Here is a 26,962-nt window from a genome sequence, read left to right as displayed (position 1 = left end):
TGCATGAATAGGTGTTGATTGAGTTTGACTTTGGCATCGAGGTGAGTTGTTGGCCTTTGAATGGCTGTAGTTTTGCATGTGAGCAACTGGCAAAAACTGTAAGCAATGTTAAGGTTGTGGTTTTGCATGCAAGAAATTGAAAAAAAAAAAAAAACTGTAAGCAATATTAAGAGGGTTTTGCTCTTGCTGATGTGCTGTTGCGATAAACATCATAGATAAGCTTCTCTGAAAAGTGTGTGTGTTTTGTGTGCTTTAAATGCCTGTCCAGGGCCATTTCGAACATTGCGTGTGTGTGTGTGGTGGTGGGGTTGTTTGTCTCCATGCTGACTGCAAGAATCTGATTAAAACTGTGTGTATGTAGGCGGGGGATAATATAAAACGTGTGGTATAGATGTGTGTCTTTATCTCCATGCTCACAGTAGGAGAACTCAAACTGCAGACATGAACCTCCAGACTTTGTTGTATGTGATGGTGTTGCTCTGCAAACTTACAGGTGAGGTGTGTGTGTGCGTGTGTGTGTGTGAGTAACCTACCATATGTTACAGGTGAGGTGTGTGAGTGTGTGAGTAACCTACCATATGTTACAGGTGTGTGTGTGTGTGTGTGTGTGTGCGTGTGTGTGTGTGAGTAACCTACCATATGTTTGTTTGCAATCTTGCATGCTGCTTTCCAATTTTTCAACTGATATTTGCGTGTATGTGTACAGTGTGTGTGTCTGTGAGGTGTATATCTAATGAGTTTGTGTGTGTGTGTGTGCGTGTGAAAGAGAGAGAGAGAGAGAGAGAGAGTAGCCTGCATTTGTTGTGTATGTGTTAAAAAGTGTGTATGTGTGTAAAACGCTCTCAGGATGTCTTTCGATCGTCGGGGGCCGTGATGCGCACAGGGGGGCGTGGCCCTGGATGGTCCACCTTGGGATGCATTCTAAACATGACAAGACTATGTGTGGAGGATCACTGGTCTCAGATCAGTGGGTCTTGTCTGCAAGTAGTTGCTTGAAGTAAGCACAATTTCTGCAAGTGTTTAAGTGTATGCATTTGTGTGTGTGTGTGTGTGTGTGTGAGTGTGTATTTATGTCTACACAGGGTGCCATATATGCTGCATAGATTTTATGTGTATTTTATGTGAGCATATACTGTATATGTGTGTGTGTGTGTGTGTGTCATCATCAACTTTATTGTCAGGATCAAGGTCTATTCAGAAGACACAGATATTACATTACTGAACAGGTCACTTGCACTATACTGTAGCGGACATGGGTTTCTTGAGCAGTATCCTCATACAGTCATTATAAGCAACCTTAAAGGTGCTCTAAGCGATGCTGGGTAACGTCACTTCTGTTGACTTTCAAACAAAACAGAGAGCTAGCTCGCTACCAGTGTTGTGCGTGAACGAGTTCAAAAGAACGCGTTCATTGAACACGCTCATTTTTTCGTGAACTGAACGCAACACATTTTTTAATAAAGAACTTGAACGTGAATTAGTTCACATTATGTGTCATGAACGGCAGACATCACTGTAAATGAACGTTGGAATTTGTTTTCCATTGAAAACTGAGTGACATCTGTTTTCTCTTTTGAAACGTAACGAGAAAGTTCCTCCCTCCTGTATTTCGCTGGTGCCGCTTTTAAATCATGTATCACCAGACAGAAATGGTTTTGACATTGTGTGCGCAATGCATTGCGGGGCAACGTAGTGTCCGGCTGAGAATAGTTGAATAGCATACTGGCTTCCGCACAACGTTACCCGTGATGAATTGCAGCGGGGTAGGCATAGCAACGCCGCGTAGCAGGCAACGACGAGAGCGCGGAGGGCTGGATTTCATTGCACTAAGTATAGAACTGGTCTACCTTGTCTGTACTGCTGCAAGTTTCATCATCTGGTAAGAAACCCACAATTGCAGTGTCATGAGCAAATGTCTAATGAGCAGCTTCAAAGAATGTATAGTGATTTCTAACTCGTAGTGTGAAAAAAAGTATTTATTTAAATATCTCACGAAAAAAGTAAAATGAACTGAACTTTGAACTAGTTCAGAATTAAAATTGTGAACTTTGAACGTGAACTGTTCACTTTGAGCATGTATGAACTGAACTTGAACTAGTTCAGAAAAGCTGTGAACTGGCACAACACTGCTCACTACTCCCTCCCCCTCGCTGTGCTGCTCCTGTGCAATTGAAACTCTCCTAAACATGCATCTCGTCTGTGATTTGCTGGAACAGTTTGTTTTGTGTTTTATGGGCTAGGTTTGCCCAGGTTGTTTTTGTTGCCGTTTTTGGAGCCTGGGCTGTCCACAGAGATCGCGGTTGGTTAGGTGATGTTTGCAGTAAGTGACATAAAATGTGTAGCCTAAAAAACGTGTGCCATTGCCATAGACTGTAAAAACTAGGGCATCGCATAGACCAGTGTTTCCCAGCCTTTTTTCCCCCCTTGCCCCCTTGCCTGTGTCTAAGACAAGCCAGGGCCCCCTACCCAAACTCCTACCCGCATACACACATAAAAAGAATAAAGTGATTAATTACAAACTTATAAGGTCAGAGGTAATAAATAGCTACATGAATTTAAATGTATATTCTGTATAATATCGATTATACAGAATTTTGATTATCCCATTGGGTGTGTTATTTGGATTTTATACATTTAATGTGCGCAAATATAATTTTGGCAACCTTACAACCTCAGCCCAGGCAACATTGTGCGGACCCCCTGCAATCTCTGGCACCCCCTAGTGGGGTCTGCGGACCCCAGGTTGGGAACCACTGGCTTAGAGCACCTTTAAGCTTCTGCATGCTTGCCTTTTTAAACTTAGTCCATAAGGGAGCAGTATACAGTGGAGTGCTATGCTTTAACAGGCTAATTTTGATGTCATCCGTGGTCATGTGGAATTTTGTGACATTTATATACGATTCCAGCTTCTTGTGCCATAGGATAGCCACACCCCCTGATATCCGTCCTCTCACTGACTATAACCATAGTAAGGTCCAATGTGGATTCTCCAACTCTGTGGAAACTGTCATTAAAAGAGTTCAATTTTCCTAGATCCTGCTTAGATAAGAAAGATTCTTGCAGACATACAATGTCGCATTTTTGCAGCAGGTTATCCGTAACCATACGTCGAGCCCTATCTCCAGCAGTATTGCCAACACGCAGCCTCCGACAGTTATAGGGTTCAAAATCAAGGCCGTAGTGTCTGCGTATGTGTGTTTTGGTGTGTGTGTGTCCTTTATTTGTTCTGTCTCCTATTTGTGTCCTTCCTGTCCCCTCTCCTGTAGTATCTGCCCAATCCATTAACCGTATAAACAAAGTAAACCTGTGATTCGTGTCTGTCCAATGCCACTCTCAGGGAATTTATTGACCTGGAGCGTTGGTTTGCTTGGGTCGGGGAGCTGAGCCTGAGGGAACCTTCTGGAAGGCTGGTGAAGCTGAAGCGGGTGGTGCTGCACTCAGATTACAGAATGGATGAAACAAACCATTCGGTGTACAACGACATCGCCCTGGTGCAGCTGCAGGAGGCCGTGTCCTTCTCTGACACAGTGAAGCCTGTGATACTGCCCAGCCCCCGAGATGTCTTCAGCCCCGACACTGAGTGCTGGGTCACTGGATGGGGTGATGTAGCTGAGGGCAGTAAGTGTGTGTGTGTGTGTGTGTGTGGCTGCATTTGTGTGTCTACATGTGAGTGCCTGTATTTGTGTACATTTATGTGCGTCGTGCGTGTGTGTGTGTGTGTGTGTGTGCATGTGTCTACGTGTGCAGATGGTTATCAGATCTGTGTCCCTCTGGAGTGAGCAGCATGTTCATTATGTGTATAAGTATAAGTATATATACTTTTTTGATCCCGTGAGGGAAATTTGGTCTCTGCATTTAACCCAATCGGTGAATTAGTGAAACACAAACAGCACACAGTGAGGTGAAGCACACACTAATCCCGGCGCAGTGAGCTGCCTGCTACAACGGCGGCGCTCGGGGAGCAGTGAGGGGTTAGGTGCCTTGCTCAAGGGCACTTCAGCCGTGCCTACTGGTTGGGGCTCGAACCGGCAACCCTCCGGTTACAAGTCCAGAGTGCTAACCAGTGCCCCACGGCTGCTGTGTGTGTGTCATGTCACCTGTCCTCCTCCTCCTCCTCCTCCTCTTCCTCCTCCTCTTCACTCTCTCTCTCCATCTATCAGCACCGCTGGGTGGGAAGCAGACTCTCCAGGAGGTGCAGGTCTCTCTGATTGATGATGTCACATGTCGTCGGATCTACCCCGAGACGACTGACCGCATGCTGTGCGCCGGTGACCCAAGGGGAGGAAAAGACTCCTGTCAGGTCAGTGTGTGTGTGTGTGTGTGTGTGTGTGTGTGTGTGTGTGTGTCACTTTTAAATCACTGAACCAGAGCTGGAACAGGGAAATAGCATATAGTGATAACCTTGGGCGCATTTGCCATGAGATAGTGATAACCTTGGGGGCATTCACTACATCAAAGTAAATCAACACTGTAAGGCACTGACAAGGCTCAAAACACCATTACATTTCTGTGATGCTGTAGAGGGTCCCTGCAGACAAACCAAAGTGTTTGTACATGAGTTTGTAAGTGTTCAGAAAGGGTATGAAAAGGACAGTCAGTGCGTGACCTGGATACATCTTCCAGTCACCACCATCTTGCTAGGAGAAGTAAGTGTGCCTGGGTGTGTTGCAGAACATAAGTGTGTGTTTATTAGTGTGTGTGTGTGTGTGTGTGTGTGTGTGTGTGTGTGTGTGTGTGTGTGTGTATGTGTGTGTGCAGAGTGACTCTGGTGCGCCCCTAGTGTGTGTCCTAGCAGGAGAGGAGAGGAGGTTTGTGCAAGTCGGCATTGTCAGCTTTGGGCAGGGCTGTGCTCGTGTGGGATTACCTGGAGTCTACACACACGTCCTCAGCTACACACAGTTCATCAGGGACATCATTCAAGAGACAGAATGCAACGATCTTCCACCTTTTGAAGCGTGTTTTCTGTAAGCAACCAGTTGTAACATTAACTTAAAAAAGCGAAAACGTGGAAAATCGCATAGCTTTAAATTAAAATATGTTTTAGTCTAATAACTGCTTAAATCCAACTTGTTAAAAAACAAATAAAAATGTGCAAATGCAGCAATGATAGATAACCAATGGGTCATTCCAAGTGAAAACAGCCAAAATCGGGGTATCATGTACATGACACCTCTCAGATTTTGGTGAAAATATGCCTTATGTTACCAAACAAGGGAATCTGAAGTTTCAGGTCAATATCTCAAACGGTTTGCCCGTGGCGTCCATTTGAATTTTGGGTGCCACGGCCGTAATTGACACATTGGAATTTCACATTTTATCTTTTGCCATTTTTGGAAGCCCATAACGTCTGTTCTAATAGTGGTAGAAGGCTGGAAACTGGTGTGGTAGTTCATTGTAGTCTGTACTACACAATTCACCCTTCGCTAAGTCCCGCCCTCCTTAGTTACTGTTGCTATGCCTGACGAGCTTTAGCACCCTGCACGTCTATTACATAGGGGGAGAACCGGGACTTTTCAATGAAATGTAATTTACAAAGACATCGTACCACACTGGAATCATGTTCCATGTTCCATATGTGTTGTGCATGCGCATTACTTGAAAAGAACTAGCTCCAGTTATGTATGAACAGTGAAGGTAACAATCTCTTAAACATGTGAAAAACATGAACTTGAAGAAGTGAAAATTGAACAATATGAACTATGAATATTGAACAACTTGAAGCTACATCTATAAGTGTGAACATGCTTAACAAAATATGGGAACAAAACATGGGAACTAAACGTGCATTACGAATATAATCAGTGGGAGCCCTGTGCTTGTTTCCCTGCAACAAGACGGTTCCATCTGGGGGTGATGGAAGACAGTGACACCCTCAGTGTGTTTGAAATGTCCAGTCGATTGCGCAATTTGGTCTTAGTTGCAGTCATTGCCGAAAACCCAGCCTCGCATAGATACGTGGTGGGAAATGGTAGCAATGTTTTCAGCGCTTTTACGGCTATCTCGGGATATTCTGCTTTGGTTTTGATCCAAAAAACCGCCAGAGAGGTTTCCTTATACACACTCTTAAGACCACCGTCATTTGCAATTTCGATCAACTGCTCTTCCTCCTGCGCTGACAAGTTAGGACTATTCAATATTGACAAATGGGTTGCGGACCCACTCATTGGTTTGCCGTGCCTCAGTCTCTCCCAAAACCCCCACTACTGTTAGGAACATATCAAATACACCCCGGTCGTCGTCCCCACAAATCAAGCTTGGCTTTAAATTCAGCGACTTTATCTGCCAGTTTAAAGACAGTCGTCATTCTCCCCTGGAGTGACAGGTCGAGGTCATTAAGCAACCCGAATATGTCACACAGGTAAGCGAGTTTTTGACACCCAGTCCATCACTAAAATGTGCAGCTAACGGTGACTTTTTTTCTGTAAGAAATCTCTGCAGCGGCTCTCGCAACTCAAACACTCTGGCCAGTGACCTGCTAAATATGCTTGTTTTTTGTTGCTCATTCTAGCAGTTTAGCTAACTTCGTGTGACACTACCGTTCGCTAAGAAGGTGAAGTGAACTGACCTGAAGGCGGGACAGACAGACGTAAGAAAATAGACCTTGCAAAATGCAAACATGCGTGCAATCAAACAACTGCATATAGGCCTATGTCATGTAAAAACATGACATTATTGCAAATTAAATTTAATTTAGCTTGCGTTTTTTAAACTCATGTCATAGGCTACGGCCCGGTTAGGAATGTCCGGGCCACGGCCCGGTGGTTGGGGACCGCTGAACTACACTGTAACAACGTAACATAATTACTAGCTAATTCCGCTTCACTCTCGGCTTATTTATGTCAGTAGCAAGGAACTCTCTGACCTCTCTCTAATCAGAAATACAAATCAACTTCTGCAAATACAGCTCTGAAGTTTTTTAACTTCATTATGAAGTACGAGCCAAGAGAATAGGGAACAAGGACTCAGAGATAGAGAGAGACTCTGAAACAATCCACCCTTGTTAGCCCCAAACCCCAGATTACATTTGCACATGCTTGATGTACTTGATATTCTGGTGTTATTGCTCTTAAAATAAAAAGCACACAATTTGGAACATTTTAAAATCAAGTGTGTTTCATTTCTTGTGTACACCGGTAAGCGATTTAAATTAATAGATAGATACAGGCGCGGAGTGGCCATCGGGACTATCAGGACTTTTCCCGGTGGGCCGGCCGCAGCCCCAAATTATTCAGAGCGGCCCTGAGGCGAACGCGACCAGCCCTTGCGCTCAGTCAAAGCATTGACAATTTATAATTCTCCTCGAAAATCTCCAATATTTCCTATATTAGTTACTGAAGATAGTCCAACCAACATTTATATCAGTTCCCCACTCTCTATATCTTAGTCATGGTAGCTTATCCTGCACACTCATCTCTCCCATCAATCTACTGATTTTTGTGTAATCTTAATTCTTAAATATCAATTCTTCTTATTCAGGCGTTACAGAACATTCATGGTCACAAATAAAAAAAACAACAACAACAATTTAATTTGTTTATTTGTTCTTGCATTTGTTTGTTTGTTCTTAAATGAACTAGAATGGAGCAAAGCCTCTTGGGAATGGGGAATGCGATTGCAGGTCAAGTCTATTTACAGAAATGTAGCGAGATAAATGAGCGCCCCCTCGGTGCTAATGGAATGAACCTACAAAGATAATGACATCATCTACGTTATCTCAGACGGATAGAAAGCGAGCAAGTTCGAGTTTGAGGACGTGGTTTGCTAACATTTTAACGTTTTAACCATGGAGGGCAAGAGAAAGAAAGGAGGGGTCGAAAAGGCCAGAATTAAGAAGAAGCGGATGCTGGAGGAGGATGCATCAAAGTGCTCAAAAATTACGGATTTATTCCGAAATCAGGCGTCAACGAGTGCTGCAGGTTAATTTGAATTTATTGCTAGACGTGAACTAGCACAAGCTAGTCAAATGTTGGTATGGTAATGACTTAGTGGGCCACTCAAGCTGGTATATTTCAGACGAATTAATGACTTTGCCAATTAATAAATCCTTGAGTGGCTCTTGAATTGAAATTTTTGTCAGCGGCTAGTAATGTTCAGTTCTAGGTGCTACTGCTGGCTAAAATTCAAAATAAGTAATGAATTAGGCTAGCTGTTTGACCAATAGCCTTCACTAGCAGAAGTTAATTAATGTTAGCAGATGCAAGCGAGCAGGGTTCACCTAGTAGACTCATAGTAAATAATTTTCCAAAATGCATTTAACCTGTTCTATCCAAATTGAGGTGTTTATGTCATTATGTGGATGTCGATTGTGGTATAGCCCGGTGAGTGAGACTGTTTCACATACTGATTTGGTTAAATGCACTGCACAGAATGATCGTGGAGATTTCTTTTGCGATGTACAGTGTAGTCACTCTGTTATAATGTAGCCTAATGCATTGTGTAGCCAGTGCAATACAGAGAATGAGGTCAACATCGAATTTACAATCTAATGAAGTTGTACTTTTTCTTGCTTGATTAGATTTTGGCAATGCATGTTTAATCACATTTAAAAGACATATGATTTTCGAAATTGTATGGTTTAGGTGGTGTAATATAGCTTTCCCTTAAATTGAAATTGAAGTTATTTACCTGATTTGCCTTGGTACAATAGAGAACTTTATTGTGCATGATGTGGGGCAAGATTGGATAGGTCTCGGTCATTTTTATATCACGTCTACATCAATTGATGTGCATATACATGGACATGTCCTATCTGATCTTTCTTTGTCATGATGGAAAATATTTGAATGCACTAACAGACAGACTGTCTTAGTGTAACATAAGTGTGGATTATTCATATGCAACTCATTTTTATACATAATTTATGTAATTGTGTTGCATTTAACCATGTAGTGGTAATACTGTTGATAATAGCTATTTATTTTATGTCATCTTAACCAGACATGGAGGAGGATGCTTTGTCGGTTAGTGCAAGGGAGAGTGAAGCCTCAGGGTCCAGGATAGAAACAGAAACTGATGAGGAGAGTACAGAGGCTGGGCCAGCTGAGAAGGAAACTGAAAGTGTAGAAGTTGGACCAACTGAGGTGGAAATAGAGAGTATAGAGGCTGGACCAGCTGAGGAGGATCAAAGTAGTGAGGCTGGACCAGCTGAAGATGAGATTCAAATCTTCAATTATTTTGCCCGTCCCAAGTCTAAAGATCTGTCTTTATTTTTTCAATATCACCCCCAACAAACCCCAAGAAGAACCTTGCCTAATATTTTTCATAGTAGGGATGGGATCAACCGCAAGTGGTTGACTTACTGTGAAGAAAGCCATGCTCTCTTCTGCACAGTTTGTTTGGCATTTTCAAAGCCCTCTGCTTTTGACGGCGCTTTTGTTAGGGGAGGCATGCATTCGTGGAAGCATGTACATCAAAGAATCGAGGAGCATGAAAGAAGTCATATCCATCGAGATTGCGCAGAGGCTTACTTCTTGAGGGCACATCAAGGGGACATTGAGAGTAGATTAAGGGGAAACTAGCTCTCCCTCCATCAAGAGCAAGTCAGAAGAAAACGGCAGCTGATGGATCGTGTGGTCAGTGTTGTCAAAGTAATTGGAAAACGGGGTCTAAGCTACCGGGGCTCAGAATTTGAAGCTGCCTACACTTTGGAAGACCAAAGTGTAGACCATGGTAACTTCCTTGAAATGATCATGCTCCTGAGTATGTATGACCCCTGCCTGCAACAACATTTGACTAAATGTATCGAAAAAAGTGAAAAAACAGCATGAAGCTGGGGCAAGAGGCAGAGGTTCATTGGTCACTCTGCTTTCAAAAGATACAGTCAACAAGGTTATCAAAGTGATCAGTGAGCTGATAAGGGAGACAATTGCCAGTGAGGTCAGAGAAGCTAAAATGTTTTCTGTCCAGATTGACACTACTCAAGACATCACAACCAAAGACCAGTGCTCTGTGATTCTCAGGTATGTCTCAGATGTGGTCCATGAGAAGTTGGTCGCTCTGGTCGATTGTGAGGCTTCTACTGGGCAGTATTTTCTTGATCTCCTGAAAAACACACTGACAAGACTTAATCTTGATATCTCATGTTGTGTAGGGAGTACTACAGATGGGGCAGCCAATATGCAGGGCAGTTGAGGCCCCCAACCAAATCCATGTCTGGTGCTATGCACATGTCCTTAACCTAGTATTAGCAGACACAACAGGCAGTGTAATTCAGAGTGCATCGCTTTTCACTCTCCTGAGCGACATTGCCGTTTTTATAAGGGATTCGGGGCAAACGCATGAAGAAGTGGGAAGAAACAAGCAAAGAGAACCGACACAGACGACTCTCTCCTATAGGACAGACACGGTGGTGGGCAAAAGATGCTGCAGACGACTCTCTCCTATAGGACAGACACGGTGGTGGGCAAAAGATGCTGCAGACGACTCTCTCCTATAGGACAGACACGGTGGTGGGCAAAAGATGCTGCTCTTACAAAGGTGTTCGGCTGTTTTGGAAGGCCTGACAGTGCCATGTTTGTGGATCTAGTCTTGACTCTAATAGCAGTTCAACTAGACACAACCATGAAGACTACTGCTAGAGCCAAGGCCAAAGGATTCATTGAGGGTCTCTTAAAATATGAGACAATTCTCACAGCCCAAATCTTCCTGCGGATTTTTGAGCGCACGTCACCCCTGTCCAAATACCTCCAGACATCCGGAATGGATCTCCTGACCGCACACCGCCTGGTAGTGGGAACAGAAGACAAGCTAAAGAAGTGTGTGCGAGACTTCTGTAGTGTTAAAAAAGCTGCAGATCAGTTTGTGGAGTGGGCTAATGGTGAGCTGCTGGAGAAGGAGGACTGTGAGATGGAGGTGGAGGTAGCACTACCTGTAAAACGGGTGAAGAAAAAGAAGATCATGCCAGGAGAGCTGGCAGAAGATGAGCACTTAACAGCAGCTGAGAGGGACTTTGAGGTGACCATTCATAATGTCATTATGGACACCAGGGTTTCCCGCAGCACTTTGCAGTCAAGGTGGCAAAACAAGCCTGCCGCCTTAAGTACGTCGTCAAAAAAAAAAAAAAACGTGTTACTTTGTCCTGTTTTCTCCCTTTCATTCCAAACCGTGATAGCGCCAATCTCCCTTCTCCATCAGAACGCATTAAAAATAAGAAGAAATGTGTCATGAATCGAAAAATAATCATATTTTATAATCTTTACATATGTGATATGCCTCCGAATCAGAGCTAGTGAGCGGTGCAAATATCTCGCTCCTCGTTCTCAAGAATCAGTCAAATCGCGAACAGCCACAACGCCGTTTAATTGTCAGGTGTGATGAAATGCGTTCATATTCCACTTTTTATGTCATAAACGTTGCAGGCCTATGGAAAGGTTTAGTGGTAGGGTTGTCCAATGATCAAGTTGTTGCTTCAATTTGTGTTTTAATTTATGCGGCCTTTTACCGATGCTGGGTTCATCCGTTTGGCGCCAAGTTTAAAATATTTAGCCGACTGCGTGATTTGTCATTTTCGTTCTTTTGGCAATTAATCCCGACTGATCCCTTTAGTTAACGTTGCCAAGCTTGTTTGTTGTTGCACTATCAGTGTTGCAGTCTTTTAAAATAAATGTTCTGAGTGAAATATATTGCCGTTTCTCTTAGTTCTTTGGGACCGGGGAGCTAAATTGACCTGACGCAAATTTGACCTGAGAAGCGGCCGAGTAAACAGACACCTGCTCTCAGCACAGTGTTGACTTGCGCGTCTAATCGGACGCGCAAGACTGACAATAGACGGGCCTAGGCCCGTCCAGGCCCATCCGTGCCTACGCGTATGCTTTCTAAATTATTTAGATAACTCCATCACCATCAACGAACTTAGGCTATATGGCCAATATCTTTGAAATTTAACGGTCTTGGTTTTAATAGTGGGCATGCCTCAGACTTGTGGTGTGAGCGGTATGGGAGCGGAACAGAGCGGCCACTCCGGCCTCTAAATTAAAAAGCGCTCCGCGCTCAATTTCCATCCATATTACACAAAACTGTAAAATGATCTAAACTTCATTCACTCTCGGTGTATAGATCAGGACAGACTTGCGGAACAGGCTGCAGGTCAACAGTCTGACAGCCTGCATGAAGATAAGCATTAATGGTCCAATAGTAAAACAGTGCAATTACCAAAGGGCCCTTGAAATGATCTTTTTAAAGCCAAGGAGGATGGCTTGTAACAATGCTAGTTGTCAGCTCTGCCATAAGTAGTGACTGATCACATTTGCACATTTTGTTGTTTTGCACTTTCTTTTGCACTTGTTCTATAGTTTGTAATAGTCTTTGTTAAAATTGCACAAATTACACAAATATTTTGAAATATTTGTATACTGTTGTATAGTTTGTTTGGTGTTGTTACTTTGTTCTTTGTTAACTGTTATTTTGAGAAGCTGGTTATTTATTTATAATGTAGTGTTTAATAAATAATTGTTAAATATACAGAGTCTGTAGTGTATCGCACAAACAAGACGCCAATACCCACACCCCCACCAACGGCAACCGATACAAGAACACACACCTTTCGGATGGCAACCGATACCAGACCCCCCCGGGACCAACGACCTACCACCTTGACTAACACATTTCCTGCGGGAAACCCTAGACACTGTCACTCAAAGTATTCATGAGCACTTTGCTGTGAGTGGAAAGCTTTGCTCAGATTTTGCCTGCCTTGATCCAAAAAACTTCCCTGAGGTAAGGGATAAGGGACTTCCAGGATCTGCAATGCAAAACCTCAGCAATTGCTTAATGAAATTTGATGCCAGAGCCACTACTGGTACCTTACAGGCTGAGCTGGCAAGCCTAGCCACACAGTGGGAAAGATTAAAGCTGTCCCCCCTAGAGGAGTACAAGGTGCGGACCTCAGGAGAAGATGATTCACCTGAAGGCACAGAGGATGGCGATGAAGAACCATGCGATGTGGAAGGGCCAGAATTGGTTAATGTTAACTGTTGTATGTGTAAGAATTGTGCCCTCTGTGTTTACCTTATCTTGGCACAATACAATTTACTGACAAATTCATACCATGTAATTGGCCTGGCCTACAAATTTCTTTTGACATTATCCACTACTCAAGTGGCTTGTGAGAGAAGTTTTTCTACCATTAAATTTGTGAAGAACAGACTAAGGAGCACTATCGCCCAAGAGCACTTGGAAGCATTTATGCTAATGGCAACAGAGAAAAACATTCTGATGTCCTTGGACACTGATGGGGTGATCAACAAGGTTGCAGAGACCAGTGACCTTCTGAGACGACAGCTCATGTTTTAAGGTAGGACATTTAGGATTAGGATAAGGTAGGATTTTTTGTTTTCATGACAATTTAATCTGACTAAAGTATCCATTCATTATGGTAACCAATTATTTTATGAAATACTGTAGTAAAAATGAAAGGCACTCCACCCTTTTCCCTGCTTATGTTTTTCAGGCCAAAACTCCTACTTCCAACCTCCGTCTAAGAAGGAGGACTACTCACTGTGCCCCTCAGGAAAGCACTCTACTCTCTGTGCCCCTGAGGTAAAGACACTACACTCTGTGCCCCTGATGTGAAGACAACACTCTCTGTGCCCCTGACAGAAGGACACTATTCTCTGTGCCCCTCAGGTAAGGACACTATTCTCTGTGCCTCTCAGGAAAGGACACTTACTCTGTGCCTCTCAGGAAAGGACACTTACTCTGTGCCTCTCAGGAAAGGACACTTACCCTGTGCCCCTGAGGTAAAGACACTGCTCTCTGTGCCTCTGAGAGAAGGATACTACTTGCTGTGCCCCTGAGGAAAGGACACTTACTCTGTGCCCCTGAGGTAAGGACACTACTCTCTTTGCCCCTCAGGTAAGGACACTTACTCTGTGCCCCTCAGGTAAGGACACTACTCTCTTTGCCCCTCAGGTAAGGACACTACTCTCTTTGCCCCTCAGGTAAGGACACTTACTCTGTGCCCCTCAAGTAAAGACACTTACTCTGTGCCCCTGAGGAAAGGACACTACTCTCTTTGCCCCTGAGGAAAGGACACTTATCTCTGTATATAATCAGAGGTCTATAGTTCACTAGTTAAGTAGTTCTCTACACACTTATTAAAAGTGCTTGGTTTCCCAGTTATTTATTTACCTGTGTTATTAGGTTGGCATTGTCTATACTTCTATACCTTTTCTAAATTTATATCTGTAATATATTCTGTTGTTACATGTTGTTCATACATTGTTCATACACTGCACATACTTATATTTAATTTATACTACTTTAAACCACTTTCTGAAAACAACTGGATTGTACTACTGTCTACACTGCACTATATCTTTTTTTCATGTCTATGCACCACCTACTTTGTGTATCACATTGCACTTTTCTGTTTTTTTGCACATAGTTCCTTTCCCCAAATGTATACAAATGTTATATTTCAGCTTCTGTTTATTAATAGAAAACCCACAAAAGCTTTAAACCTACACTTTGTCAATAATTTGTCTAGTGCCAGTCAGAATTTTCCCGGTGGATTTTAGTGCCCCACTCCGCCCCTGGATAGATAGATAGATAGATAGATAGATAGATAGATAGATAGATAGATAGATACTTTATTGATCCCGAAGAAATTCAAGGTCTCAGTAGCATACAGACATCACACACAACATGCACTTACAGCAGAAAGAGTAATATACATATAAAAAAAACTCCACTGTACAATAGAGACAGTAGAAAGATAAACATGATACTAAAATACTACTGTAAATACTAAATATACAGTACTATATAAACTAAATCATAGTGTGCTTAAGGATGATCAAGCATGACAGGACAGGGACTGAGCCTGTAATTCAGTGCGCAGCTGAGGATGATCGCTTCCATGTTGTCTCTGTCAAGGGTGCCATGGTTGTGGACCCCTCAACAGACACAAGCAAGATGCAATATACAGTTGAAAGGGTGAGGATGGTGCAATATCAGTATAGACTGAGGTTTAAGATTAAAAAATAAATATAGTGCAAGGCAGTTCAGTGCAATGATCATGTATTAATAATACTATTGTAACTGTAAGGTTGAAGTACACATGAGGTAGATGAGCAGAACAGTGTTGATTGACTTGTTCAGTGTGAGGGCCGCTAGTGGACAGTACATACACACACATGGAGAAGGTGAAGATCCAGACACACTATGCAGAGAAGTCTATCTCTCCTCTACCCTTAAGTGAAGCATTGAACAGTTCAATGGCCCTGGGAACAAATGACTTCCTGAGTCTGTCAGTTGTGCATGACAGTGAGTGAAGTCTCCAGCTGATCAAGCTCTTCTGCTTTATAATAATTGAGGCCAAGGCTAGGCAGAATGCAGTATTCTATTCAGTTGTTCAGGTTGGACTACCCTAAACAATGGAGCGCTAGCATGCTAGAACGCCTTTTTCCAGTGCTAGCTATACTGTATAGCTCTGTGCTAGCTGTACTGTTAAGCCCATTGCTGTACTGTAAGCCCAATGCTAGCGTTATTGTACAGGCTGCAGGGCCTGTATTACATTCATCACACAGACACTACATGTCCACATGCTTGATGTTCTTCTTGAGGTTCTGCTGAAATCATTGCTCCTGAAATGAAAATCACACAATCTGAGCCAAGCTTCTCACATTCGCTCCTCGTCTATCTGTTGATTTGTATTGGTGTTCATGAAATGATATTCAATAGAACAGATTACATTTGTCTCTTTTTCAGTGCAGATCCTCAACTATATGTTCGATGATAAAGGCAAATATATTTTCCCATAAACACCAACGTGTCTCATAGTGGTCTGCTAGTGGGGGTTGGCAGCCATGGCCTACTGGTTAGGGCTTAGGGCTTGTAACCGAAGGGTTGCCGGTTCGATTCCCCGACCAGTAGGAAAAATGTGGGCGAGGGAAATGGTTGAGCACTGCTCTCCCAATGCCCACATCCATGGCTGAAGTGCCCTTGAGCAAGGCACCTAACCTCTCACTGCTCCCCGAGCGCCACCGTAGCAGGCAGCTCACTGCGTTGGGATTAGTGTGTGCTTCACCTCACTGTGTGTTCACTGTGTGCTGAGTGTGTTTCACTTATTCACAGATTGGGATAAATGCAGAGACCAAATTTCCCTCACGGGATCAAAAGAGTATATACTTATACTTCCGAGGCTACAGTCCACACTCACTCTGGACAGAGAACTGGACAGCATAGTCAGGGCCTTTTGGGACATGATGCTGTGTGCTAAGAGACATGCTAGGAACAGACACTAGCATCCTTAGACCTTTCTCTTGCTAGCCCTTCCAGCTCCCAGTCCATATGGCTACTAGTTTGTGGGTTGGAGCCCAGACCACTGCAGAGGGTTGACCTGTGTAGCCAACACAACACAGGTTACATACACCTTGACCGCATTCCATTCTATATTACTGCACTACCATAACTTGATACAAAAGTTAAAGTAGCTGCGTCTCAACGTTGCTTGGCAACCATTCAGATAGAGGATATATACTTCTTGGCTGAAGAATGATTATCTATGATTTAATCGTTACATTTCTCATTGCTTTGCCTTTACTTTATGAAACTTTGCCAGGTATTTATAGCAACAGTTTTAGAAAAGCAATAAGCCACTCGAGTACCTAGGTTACGCTGATTCTAGAACAGCTAAGGGGCGTTGTTAGGCACGACGCGCTAGCGTCTACAACACCCCTTAGCTGTTGTAGAATCAGCGTAACCTACGGCCTCTCGGGGCTTATTGCTTAAATACTGTATGTTATCTTAATGAAGAGGACGTACTGTAGTTTGGGAACAAAATAGAATGTTCAAGCATTGTTTTTGTTTTTCTTGTTGAAAGGGTCTATATGAAATCATCAATCTTGTGTGTGTGTGTTGGGGGTATTATAATCCCTGGTTATAATATGCACAATATATTCCAACTGTCTTCAATATACAACTGTACATGTGCAAACATGAACCTATTGATCAAGTAGAAAGGGCAAAAGTCAAATTCATCAATTATTACTATCATTATCATTATTAGTAGTAGTAGTATTCTATGTTTCAATGTATCTTGTATGCATCTCTCTCTCTCTCTCTCTCTGCATGTGTGTGTGTGTGTGTGTGCTCGTTTGTATCTCTCTATCTGTGCATGTGTGTGCTTTTTTGTATCTCTCTATCTGTGCATGTGTGTGTGTGTGTGTGTGTGTGCTTTTTTGTATCTCTCTTGTATATCTCTGCATCTGTGTGCATGTGTGTGTGTGTGTGTGTGTGCTTGTTTGTATCTCTCTATCTGTGCATGTGCGTGCGTGCGTGGCGTGCGTGTGTGTGTGTGTGTGTGCTTGTTTGTATCTCTCTATCTGTGCATGTGTGTGTGTGCGTGTGTGTGTGTGCGCGTGCGTATGTGTGTGTGTGTGCTTGTTTGTATCTCTCTATCTGTGCGTGTGTGTGTGTGCGTGCGTGCGTGCGTGTTTGTGTGTGTGTGTGTGTGTGTGTGCTTGTTTGTATCTCTCTATCTGTGTGCGTGCATGTGTGTGCTTGCTTTTAAACCCTTTTGAAGACGTGTGCATCTTGATTGTGTTCTACCAGAGTTATATAATTGTGTGTGTGTGTGACTGTTTGAAGCATGTGTGTGTGTGTGTGTGTGTGTGTGTGTTCACTGTATTTAATAACTGTGCTCTCGGTGCATTCCAGCAGACATGAACCTCATGGTCTGTCTCTGTGTGACCCTGCTGCTCAGCACAGCTACAGGTGAGATGCCCTGTGTGTGTGTGTGTGTGCGTGCGAGCATGCGTGTGTGTGTGTGTGTGTGTGCATGTGTGCGTAAGTCTGTGTGCGTTGCTAAAGGTGTCTATTTGAAATTAGTTTTTATTTGTCAGTGGGCCCTACTAAAAGTCTAATGATGAAATGCTTTCTAGTACAGACTTTAAAGCAATAATTCACACTTTAAAGTCCTCTCACCTGGGCCACCCATAGTGTTCTGTTTCTATTTATAAATGTACATACTGTAATTGCCCTTATACTATTCATCCTGCACATACACTTATTTTTACTACTCCTCTAACTGTTACTACATAACTGTACATATCTGTCTATATGGCTCATACTGAATATCCTTGTTTATTCTGTTTTTCTTCTAATATATTACTATCAATACGCTGCATATATCTATATTATTTTTACTACTCTTATAATGTTACTGCTACTACACTGCACATATCTGTACATGTTGTTTATACATTCTTCATACCGCATATCCATATCTATTCTGATCTTATAAGGTTACTGCTAATACACTGCACATATTTATAGTTCAATTTATTTTACTGTAAACCATTCTTAGCTGTATCCTATTGTCTATACTGCACTATCTCTCTGTCTATAAGACTCCTTTCAACAAGGTAAACAAAAACAATGCTTGAACGTTCTATTTGGGTCCCAATCTACTTCCTCTGCATTAAGATAACATATGGGGCTGTATTTTGGGCACCAGCGCATGGCGTAAAGTTCGTTTTTCACCTGCGCAAAGTTGAATTAGGTATTTTGCACGTTTATTTTTTAAGCATTGCGCCCAGGGGTGTGGCAATTAACAACCTAGGGAGGGTCCTAGCGCGTTGTCTAAAAATCGCGATCATACACCACCTAAACCTGGTCAGAAGTCAATGGCGAGTTGTTCATATGCTATTTTAAGAGCGCATGTCAACAGTCATATTGGCAGGTGCACGCACCATCCTTCTATCATTCATGAACGCATACCAGCGCACGTCCATGCAAAGCATTACAAATTGCACGATTACAATGGGAAACATAATTAGAATAAAGATATTACGAAATACTGTCCATCTCATGATAAGTAGTTATTCACCATCATTTGCAAATTGGTAATGACGGTTAAAAGTGATTAGGGGAGAGGCGAGAGACACGTATGGAGCACAGCTGAAGACGCACTGTCACGAGATATAAGCAACTCCTCTCCAGGATAAATGTTGTTTTATTCAGTCATTTGAGCAATATTAGGGTAAGTGTTGCTTTTTCCAGCCTATGTTTTCGGTGGTAACCCATTGTCAGTCAATAGTGAAAGTAACTGCATATAACTGTCTTGTCGTTGACTGACTCCTTGGTGAAATTAGTTTCACTTTGCCAATGAGTTCAAATAATAGACGAGTGCAAATGCGTGAAGGCTATGCTAGGTTTTAGTAAAGCATGGTTTAAGAATGACTATTCCATATGGTCTCGCAAGCAGCCTCCTTCAAATGCGCCTTTGAATGGCAAAATACCGATGCATTTATTTGACATATTGCGCTTTGCGCCGTTAAAGGGAATGACAGATGTCATTCTCATTGGTTTAAAATGATGTTACTGTACGCCCCAAACACACCCATATGACTGATTAAAAAACCTAGGAACACCTTGTTGCGCCATGCGCTTCACTTTTGATAACAAAACCCCTCCCAATGTGAACTGGACATCCTACTAAATTTGAATAGACTTTTGACGAGTGACGATGCGCTTTAGAATGTCATGATAGGGCCCATGGAATGTTAAAAAGGAAGTCTTGTGGGGCCAACTATGATGCTGATAATGGAACTCTCTTGAAAGGGTCTCTACTGTTGTCTGTCATTACTGTTGTAATGTCACATTGCACTTTTCTGCTTTTTTTTGCACTTCTGGTTAGATGCAAACTGCATTTCGTTGTCTCTATACTTGTACTCCGCACAATAACAATAAGGTTGAATCTAATCTAATTTAACCCTTTAACTGCCTGCTCAACCGTTTGGTAGAGCACACTTTAAGACACCATATCTTACCAAAAAATCCAACTGTTTTGAGTTTAAAAATATGGAGTCATATCTACCACTTGAGTACTACATGTTAAGCACAAAATATTTACTCAGTACCTCTGTAATGTCGAAGGCCACACCTTCTCATCATACACGATTTAAGAAATTATTTTATGCGGTTTCGGCCATATTTTGTGGAGTCGCATCTACCAAGTTTTCAAAATACTTTTTTTTCTTCATTATTATGTTAAAATGAAGTGGAATAACACATGTATTAACTTACATTAAAAATATATACATATTTTCATGGTCAAATAATTTTTCGAAAACATGCTCAACCAAACGGTTGAAAAGTCAGTTTATGGTAAAAGTCAGGTCCGTATAGATAATACTAGAAAACATGACAAAGTTTATGAATTAATCATATTAACCATTATATACTGTTTTCAAATGTATACTACTACTTTAAACACAGCATATGTATGTTTAAAAAGCATGCATATGCATGAAATATATCAAATAGGCATATTAGCTATGCAATTCAATACATTTTGGCCTGTACCATGAAGGGGAAACTGATTCAACTATATAAACCATATATTTTCTGGAAGCTTAGACCCTCAGGATGTAATCTAACATGACATGAGACATGTCCCACCCTCCTCATTAGTATGCTGCCCATGCATAATACATTGGGTATTGGTAAATAGTGAAGCGCATTAGTGAAGCGCTTAATAAAAGTGAATTTGCCACTGACTGAGTGTAAGATAAGAATAAGCTTTGCATCATAATAAGAACTACAGTAGATGTACTGCATAGCGGTACAAAATATGACCACCGCTCAGTCCTGTACATCCGTTCTGCGAAAATAAATCACACTTCAATTTGTCTCCATCTTTTACTCCATCCCCCACTCTTGAAATTTTTGTGTATGTTTGTTTGGCATGCCTGAGTGTGTGTGTGCGGCTGCACAGAAAGTAGCCTACTGGCGCTGCAAAGGTGAATAGATTGTAGAATAGCCAAAAAAGTTGCAGCATTGTTTCAAATCTCTAAACAATCACAAGTAGGACAGTTCATCACAGTTCATCCATTGTTCATCCATCAACTGGATTGATGAAAGGTCACTTACACCTGTAGGCTACATTGTATTTGGGAAAAGCAGAAGGTAGCAGCATAATTTATTTATTTATTTATTTATTTATAATTAAACAAAACAATCCCTGTCAGTTCCATGCAGTTTTCAACAGCTATCAAGAAGAGAGGTCATGTCATGGATTTTTGTGAATGTTTCTTCTTCTACATATGCATACGTTTAGTCATCTACAGTAGTTCATATGATATTCAGCTTTATTGTCAATGCACAAATTAAATACCAGTAGTCTAAAACAAAATGCAGTTTTACCCAGTGGTGCAAATAACTGACATGTCCAAAAGGGCCTTCATGAAATGCGTTGCTAGACTGTTCATACTAGGGCTGTCAAAATAACTGATTAATTTCGATTAATTAATTTGAGAAAAAATAACTGATTAAAAATATTAGTGCAGATTAATCGATTCCGTATGACCTTTGACCCCGAGCCGTTCTAGTCAGTAAAAATTAGACTGTAAAATGAAGGAGAGAGAAGAAAATGTGCTGCCTGGATCATTGATTGGAACATTTACTTTTAAAAAAATGGCCTGATGGTGTTGATAAAAAATAAAGTGTTGATAATAAAGTCCTCTGCAATGTCTGCAGCAAGGAATTTGCATGTCACCGGAGTTCATCAACTCTATAGTCGCACATCAATGCAAAGAAATAAGTGTGAGGGGAGTGTTAATTAATTTTCATTGTGTCCCCTAGGTTATATCTGTGGCCTGAAATGCCTTGTATGAAAAAAAAAACTTCTTCCCGAAGCACATTTGAATTTATTTCCTCAGCATATTAGGTCATATCATAGATTATTATGGCAATTATTTGAACAGTGAAAATAATAATAAAAGAGTTTTTGAACTTCAATGTCACTGATGCTGATTATTTAATGATTCATTTTAATTTAAATATTTAAAATACCTTCACAGCAGAAATTATATATGCGATTAATTTAGATTAATTAATCACAGAGTATGTAATTAATTAGATTTTTTTTTTTAATCGATTGACAGCCCTAGTTCATACACATTTTAACAGGCCAAGTTGAAGAGCTACCGTCTGTTATTGCTCGTGCAAATAATAGGTTGATTCATGTTCCTTTGCATTTTGCAACTATGAAGTCCATGGTTCACCCAGCCTAGTCCATGGTAGGCACCCGATAGAAATATTGTTTAATTTTGCGATTGAGATATCCACGCACTGGCTTACCCCTGCCCCGGCGTGTGTGCCCCGTTCAGAGCTATTCTAAATGCAAAAATGCATAGAGGAGTAACAAAACCGTGACTGTTAACAAACTATATAAGTTGTAAGGTAGGCCCTATGCTAGGCCTATTACACAACATAAATGGTCACTAGGCTATGCTGGCAACCCAAATAAAATCTCCTTTGGGAACCAATGGCTTACAGTATCAAGTGGACTTAAGCTGCCACCTCTTGGCGAAAAGTTAATCGTTTTGCATATCAGTAGTAATACATTTCACGCAGCTGTGTTAATCACGGAAAGCGCGAATGAAATGGACACTTCTAAATGGAACCCAACCCACTGTACAGTAGCTCAAGGTCTGTGGCTAAAGCCGCCATAATGAAAGCGTTATCATTGTTTGGATACTTCACACACACGTGTTTTTTAATCGCATAGACTACAACTACCAAGCTGGAATCAAAGCACATCGACTCCCCTCTCACACCCTAAACACGCACTTTGAACAAACAAAAAGCATCTCAGTCTCCAGTATAGCCATAGGCAAAACGCGGACCGTAACGTTGGTAGGCTACTAAATCATCCGCGAAGAATGATTTTTGTAGCACGTGCAACACATATGTGTAGGTACAGCCCCCCTGGATACATCTCTCAACGTGCGCTCTAAAACATTTGGTTTAAATGGAGATGTAGATCATGACGGGTGCGTTAATAAATCTACATTGCGGCGAGTTGACACAAATTATTCATTTTGACGAATTTATGTAGTTTCAGTCCTAGTTACTTTACTTTGGTCCATGCTCTTCCTTACTTGAATCACTTAAAAATAGAGGATTGAAGTAGCCTATATCCATATAGATGTTTGGGAATGAACGTTGACTCAGATGCTTTTTGAGACTTGGAGCAGAAATGTCCCAGCCCGGTGTTTAGAATGCATCATAGACAAGTTATCTTTCAGGTAGCCTATATATTTTCCATTAAAAAACCATCACGTAGCGAACGTGTTGTGGCTAACTCACTTAGCTCCTGTTAGTAGCCTAGGTTATGGTCATAAGCAAATGAGATGACAGTCGAAAGATACAATTAGCGCTGCTATCAATTTGCTTGGTATAACCGCATTTATTGGTTTCTACAAATGCAATCAAATTGGCCTCCATCACTCAACCAATGCTAACGGTAACATTATTGTACCTAGGTCCTATAGCTATTCATATTATAAGATTAACATACCTGCAGTAAAAACCAAGCATGTCCGATAAACATTCTCAGATTTATTTCGGCTTCAAGAAGAAATGGAAATTACATTTCATGTGAAAATCGTCCTATCCTTATTAGACGTTCTCTGCGGTAAACTACAGTCCTTGTAGGAAGCGTCCATTGGTTTTCCAACACACTTTAGATTAACTTCCAACAAAATTACGTCTCACAGCAACGATGCGCCATCTAGTGGACAAACGACTACGTATCGCCAATACTGGAAATGCAGCCATGATGATGATGAATATTTGGTTTTCCTTTAATCCTACTGAATTTGTAATTATGTATCGGCCATTCTAATTGCTGATACCGATAATATATGCGTGCCTGTGTGTGTGTGCATGTGTATACAGTGGGTCCCCGTTAAGTTTGGACGGGTTCCTTCATGAATCACGCACCCCATTTTCTCAGCAGAAATGGCACAAACTGCAGTTGACACAAACAACCACAAGGTGTCACTTGGGTGCCACTACTATTTTTGATGCGACTGACTAACTGCTTCCATGACGCAGCGGGGGCACGGGAACTTAAATTGATCACGGTAGTTTAAGCTTACACTTGACAAAACATTCTAATAGGAAAATGTAGATGCAATTGTTGTAAAATGGTGCAGCTCCTTTAAGAAAGCACCGTGTGTGCAGGGATGGGAGAGAGAAAGCGAGAGGGGATAGGCCTACAGTATGTGTGTTAGAACTTAGCGTGTGGAAAAAGTACGTGCTGTTGAGACTGGAGCGAGTCATATTCAAAATAATGCAAAAAAAAGCAATTATCCTCATTCATTGCAACCAAAGCATGCCTGCTTGCCGACGTTCAAACGAAAAATATATCAAAGCACCTTTATGCGTTTGAATGTAGCAATTTAAAAAAATGTTTAAACAACTGGACAAATGATTTAGCTAATTGATTATATAACCTGTATACCAGCAATTGTTGAACATTTACCTGTACAAGTACATTGACAATAGCCCAGCCTAACAGCATGTTGTAGGCCTACTGTAGAAATTTCACTTAAATTGCAACCGCGCAACATGCCTGCTTGCCAACGTTCAAGCGACAACGAAAAAAGATAATAAAACAACAAGAGGGTTGAGTCTGAATGACACTGAGTTTTTAGACACTGAGTTTTGTAGTTAAGAAATATTTTCGTATAAAAAATGGTCATTCTTCAATCTCCTTCACTGAGCCTATGGAAAAGGCTTAATGTCCCAAAACAACGATCAATGATCATCAAATTTCTCTCACATTGCTCCTCATAACCATCTATAAAAAGTGTGTTTTTCTTTTCTTTTTGAGCACATCAAATCCCAGGACATAACGCACTGGACCTTATAATAGGCTCGAGATATAATTCCAAAGGGGCAGATAGGGGCCACTGCACTTAAAACTTAAAAAGATGAAGCTTTTCGAACTTTGAAATTGCGATCAGTGACTGGCATCGGGTGAGCGAAGCTTTTGAGTTGAACAGGCTATTAAAACTATTTGCGCACCTCCATGTCACAGGAGAGACTGGGCTCTCCCTTCTATGAAAAAGACGTTAGGCTACCTGCAAACTGGCCTATGATTTCATTGCTGAGTTTGCGGCAAAGCAAGAAAATGTTTTTTTTTCCTGAGTCAGGATATGGCGAGTCAGTGTCATTTATTTGTCCAATGTTAGCCTATAGATACAGACCAGTACATCTTATCAATAGTTTGAATGTCGTGTGTGTTTCTGCTCATGACAAATACCGTTCAGCACAATGATTCATGCCCAATTAATTCCCCCTGTTAAAGTGTTCACCTTTGTTACACTATTTGGTTTCGTGATGTAGCCTATGATAAACACCATTTGGCCAAATATGTGACTCAGCTAATGTTATAGGCTATACAATTGAATTTCCCCTCTTAAAGGCAAGCTGGTGTAGCTTATTAGACTAGGCTACTATTAAAATACACCAACGGTAGCCTTGGCTATGTGTAAAGTAAGCTATCTATGATTTCATGCACGTAAGTGAAAAGGGCCTTGCATCTGTCAAGTTAGCACAGGGCCTCAGATCCCCTATGCGACGGCCCTGCAGCTCCTCCTAAGACAGCGAGGAAAAAGTTAAAATCGCGATAAACCGGGGAAAAGTTGACAGGTTTGTTTTCGGTCCGGTGATTATTTGTGAAATTGTGCAAACGACAGCCTTTTCAAGGCATTTCAAGGAAAGGAGTCGTAGCATGCAAGCTCCCAAATTGACCCAGTAGCCTAAGGCATCAATAAATTGTTGGGACTGGGGAGGGTCATGCGTTTTCTCAATCACTTTGGAGGGTCATAGAAAAAATTCTTGCTGGCGAGGGAGGGTCACATCTTTTTTTTTGACTAACGCTCCCCAAAACTCCTCCGGTAGCCCCTTAATTAAATAAATAACGAACAGTCCCTAATTGATTAATAGCCTAGGCCTACACCAGCAATTGTTGAACATTGACCTGTACAGGACATTGACAGTAGCCCAGCCTAACAAGCAAATGTTGCAAAATACATCAAAAGACGAATTAATCAGAAATAAATAATGTAATCTGCATTTTATTTAACAAACTGCAAGCAACAAGAGCATTGAGTTTGCAGTAAGGCCAAACCAAGAGCAAAGCCTATCTGTTAAGGCAGTCGATAGGCTATATAACGAGCTGTGTGCCTGGAAAGGCGATAGATGACGGCTCTGGTCATCCCATACCCTCCCCCCCACTTCCTGTAGCCTACCATTATGAAGGCCTGTAGCCTAAAACGACTTCGTTGCGTTTTTTGTGACATTAAGCTTGTTCACGTTAAGCCCCCTCCCCATCCCCTTCTTTCACAAGCAGTGGGGGGCGGGGGCACAAAGTAACACTTTTGGTAGACAAAGGAGGGTTCTCGCTTCTGTCGTTTGGCCACAATCCGTTGCAACCAGGCCAGGACAGATATTTTAGAGAGGAGAGACGCCGGTGCAGCTCAGATGTCTTCTTAATTTTCTTTATTCTTTAGTAAAAGGTGCAGAACATTATTAAACTTTGACTAACATTTCGATGTGTCGATGTTTTTGACTAACTGTTGAAGTAGGTCTAATCTATTTTTTTTTTAGCTAGGTGGTCCATGCATTTGTTATTGGTTAAGTGGTCCTCCATCTGAAAAAGTTTGAGAAACACTGCATTAACCCACTTTCGACCGTCAGACAACGCTTATCTGCTTCGGTAGGCCTATTGGGTAGGACTGTAGCCTACACTGGTTGCTGTGGCACAGTCTTGAGTGACCGAATTTGTTTTTCTTTGTCATATGAATGCTGTCATTTTGTTAACATTACTGTTAAGGAGATACTGTAGGCAAAGTCTATATTTCAACCTCGTTAGTGTAGTAAAAGAAATCAGAACTATTCACAAGGTTTCTGGGCAGCATATTTATGTTCTGTTAGCAAGCGAACTTCTCATGACTACCGACAAAGTAGCCTACTGCCAGCTGACGAAGCTCTCATTTTAAAACATTACTGAGAGACAGACACTGTACAATCAAGAAATCTTGCCACTGAATCCAAAACTATGTTTAACATTATGTACAAGGCTTAGGCTACAGTGGACTAGCATGTTGCAGGGGCTGCTAAAAACACAGAGAAACGCACTTAAAACTCGGCCAATCACAGCCCT

The 26,962-nt window shown here is 41.7% G+C and overlaps 2 protein-coding genes across 2 annotated transcripts in view; both read left to right on the top strand.

The window, feature by feature from the left end:
- The first annotated feature begins 3,421 nt into the window (after window positions 1-3,421).
- On the top strand, window positions 3,422-4,968 carry LOC125287993 (tryptase-2-like). Its single transcript, XM_048234079.1, has 3 exons — window positions 3,422-3,618; window positions 4,161-4,300; window positions 4,759-4,968. Exons 1-3 carry the CDS (start codon window positions 3,450-3,452, stop codon window positions 4,966-4,968), a joined length of 519 nt encoding a protein of 172 aa, XP_048090036.1. The 5' UTR covers window positions 3,422-3,449.
- Window positions 4,969-10,560: 5,592 nt separating this feature from the next.
- LOC125287992 (tryptase-2-like) overlaps window positions 10,561-26,962 on the top strand; it is a 25,844-nt gene continuing 9,442 nt past the window's right edge. The window contains exons 1-5 of the mRNA XM_048234078.1: window positions 10,561-11,038; window positions 13,448-13,536; window positions 13,653-13,736; window positions 13,852-13,879; window positions 17,659-17,715. Of these exons, the coding sequence (XP_048090035.1) occupies window positions 10,561-11,038; window positions 13,448-13,536; window positions 13,653-13,736; window positions 13,852-13,879; window positions 17,659-17,715 (736 nt within the window). The remainder of the gene's footprint in view (window positions 11,039-13,447; window positions 13,537-13,652; window positions 13,737-13,851; window positions 13,880-17,658; window positions 17,716-26,962) is intronic.

The sequence above is a fragment of the Alosa alosa genome, chromosome 22 (genome assembly GCF_017589495.1).
Source record: "Alosa alosa isolate M-15738 ecotype Scorff River chromosome 22, AALO_Geno_1.1, whole genome shotgun sequence".
Lineage (NCBI taxonomy): Eukaryota > Metazoa > Chordata > Actinopteri > Clupeiformes > Clupeidae > Alosa > Alosa alosa.
This window is presented reverse-complemented; position numbering and strand designations above follow the sequence as displayed.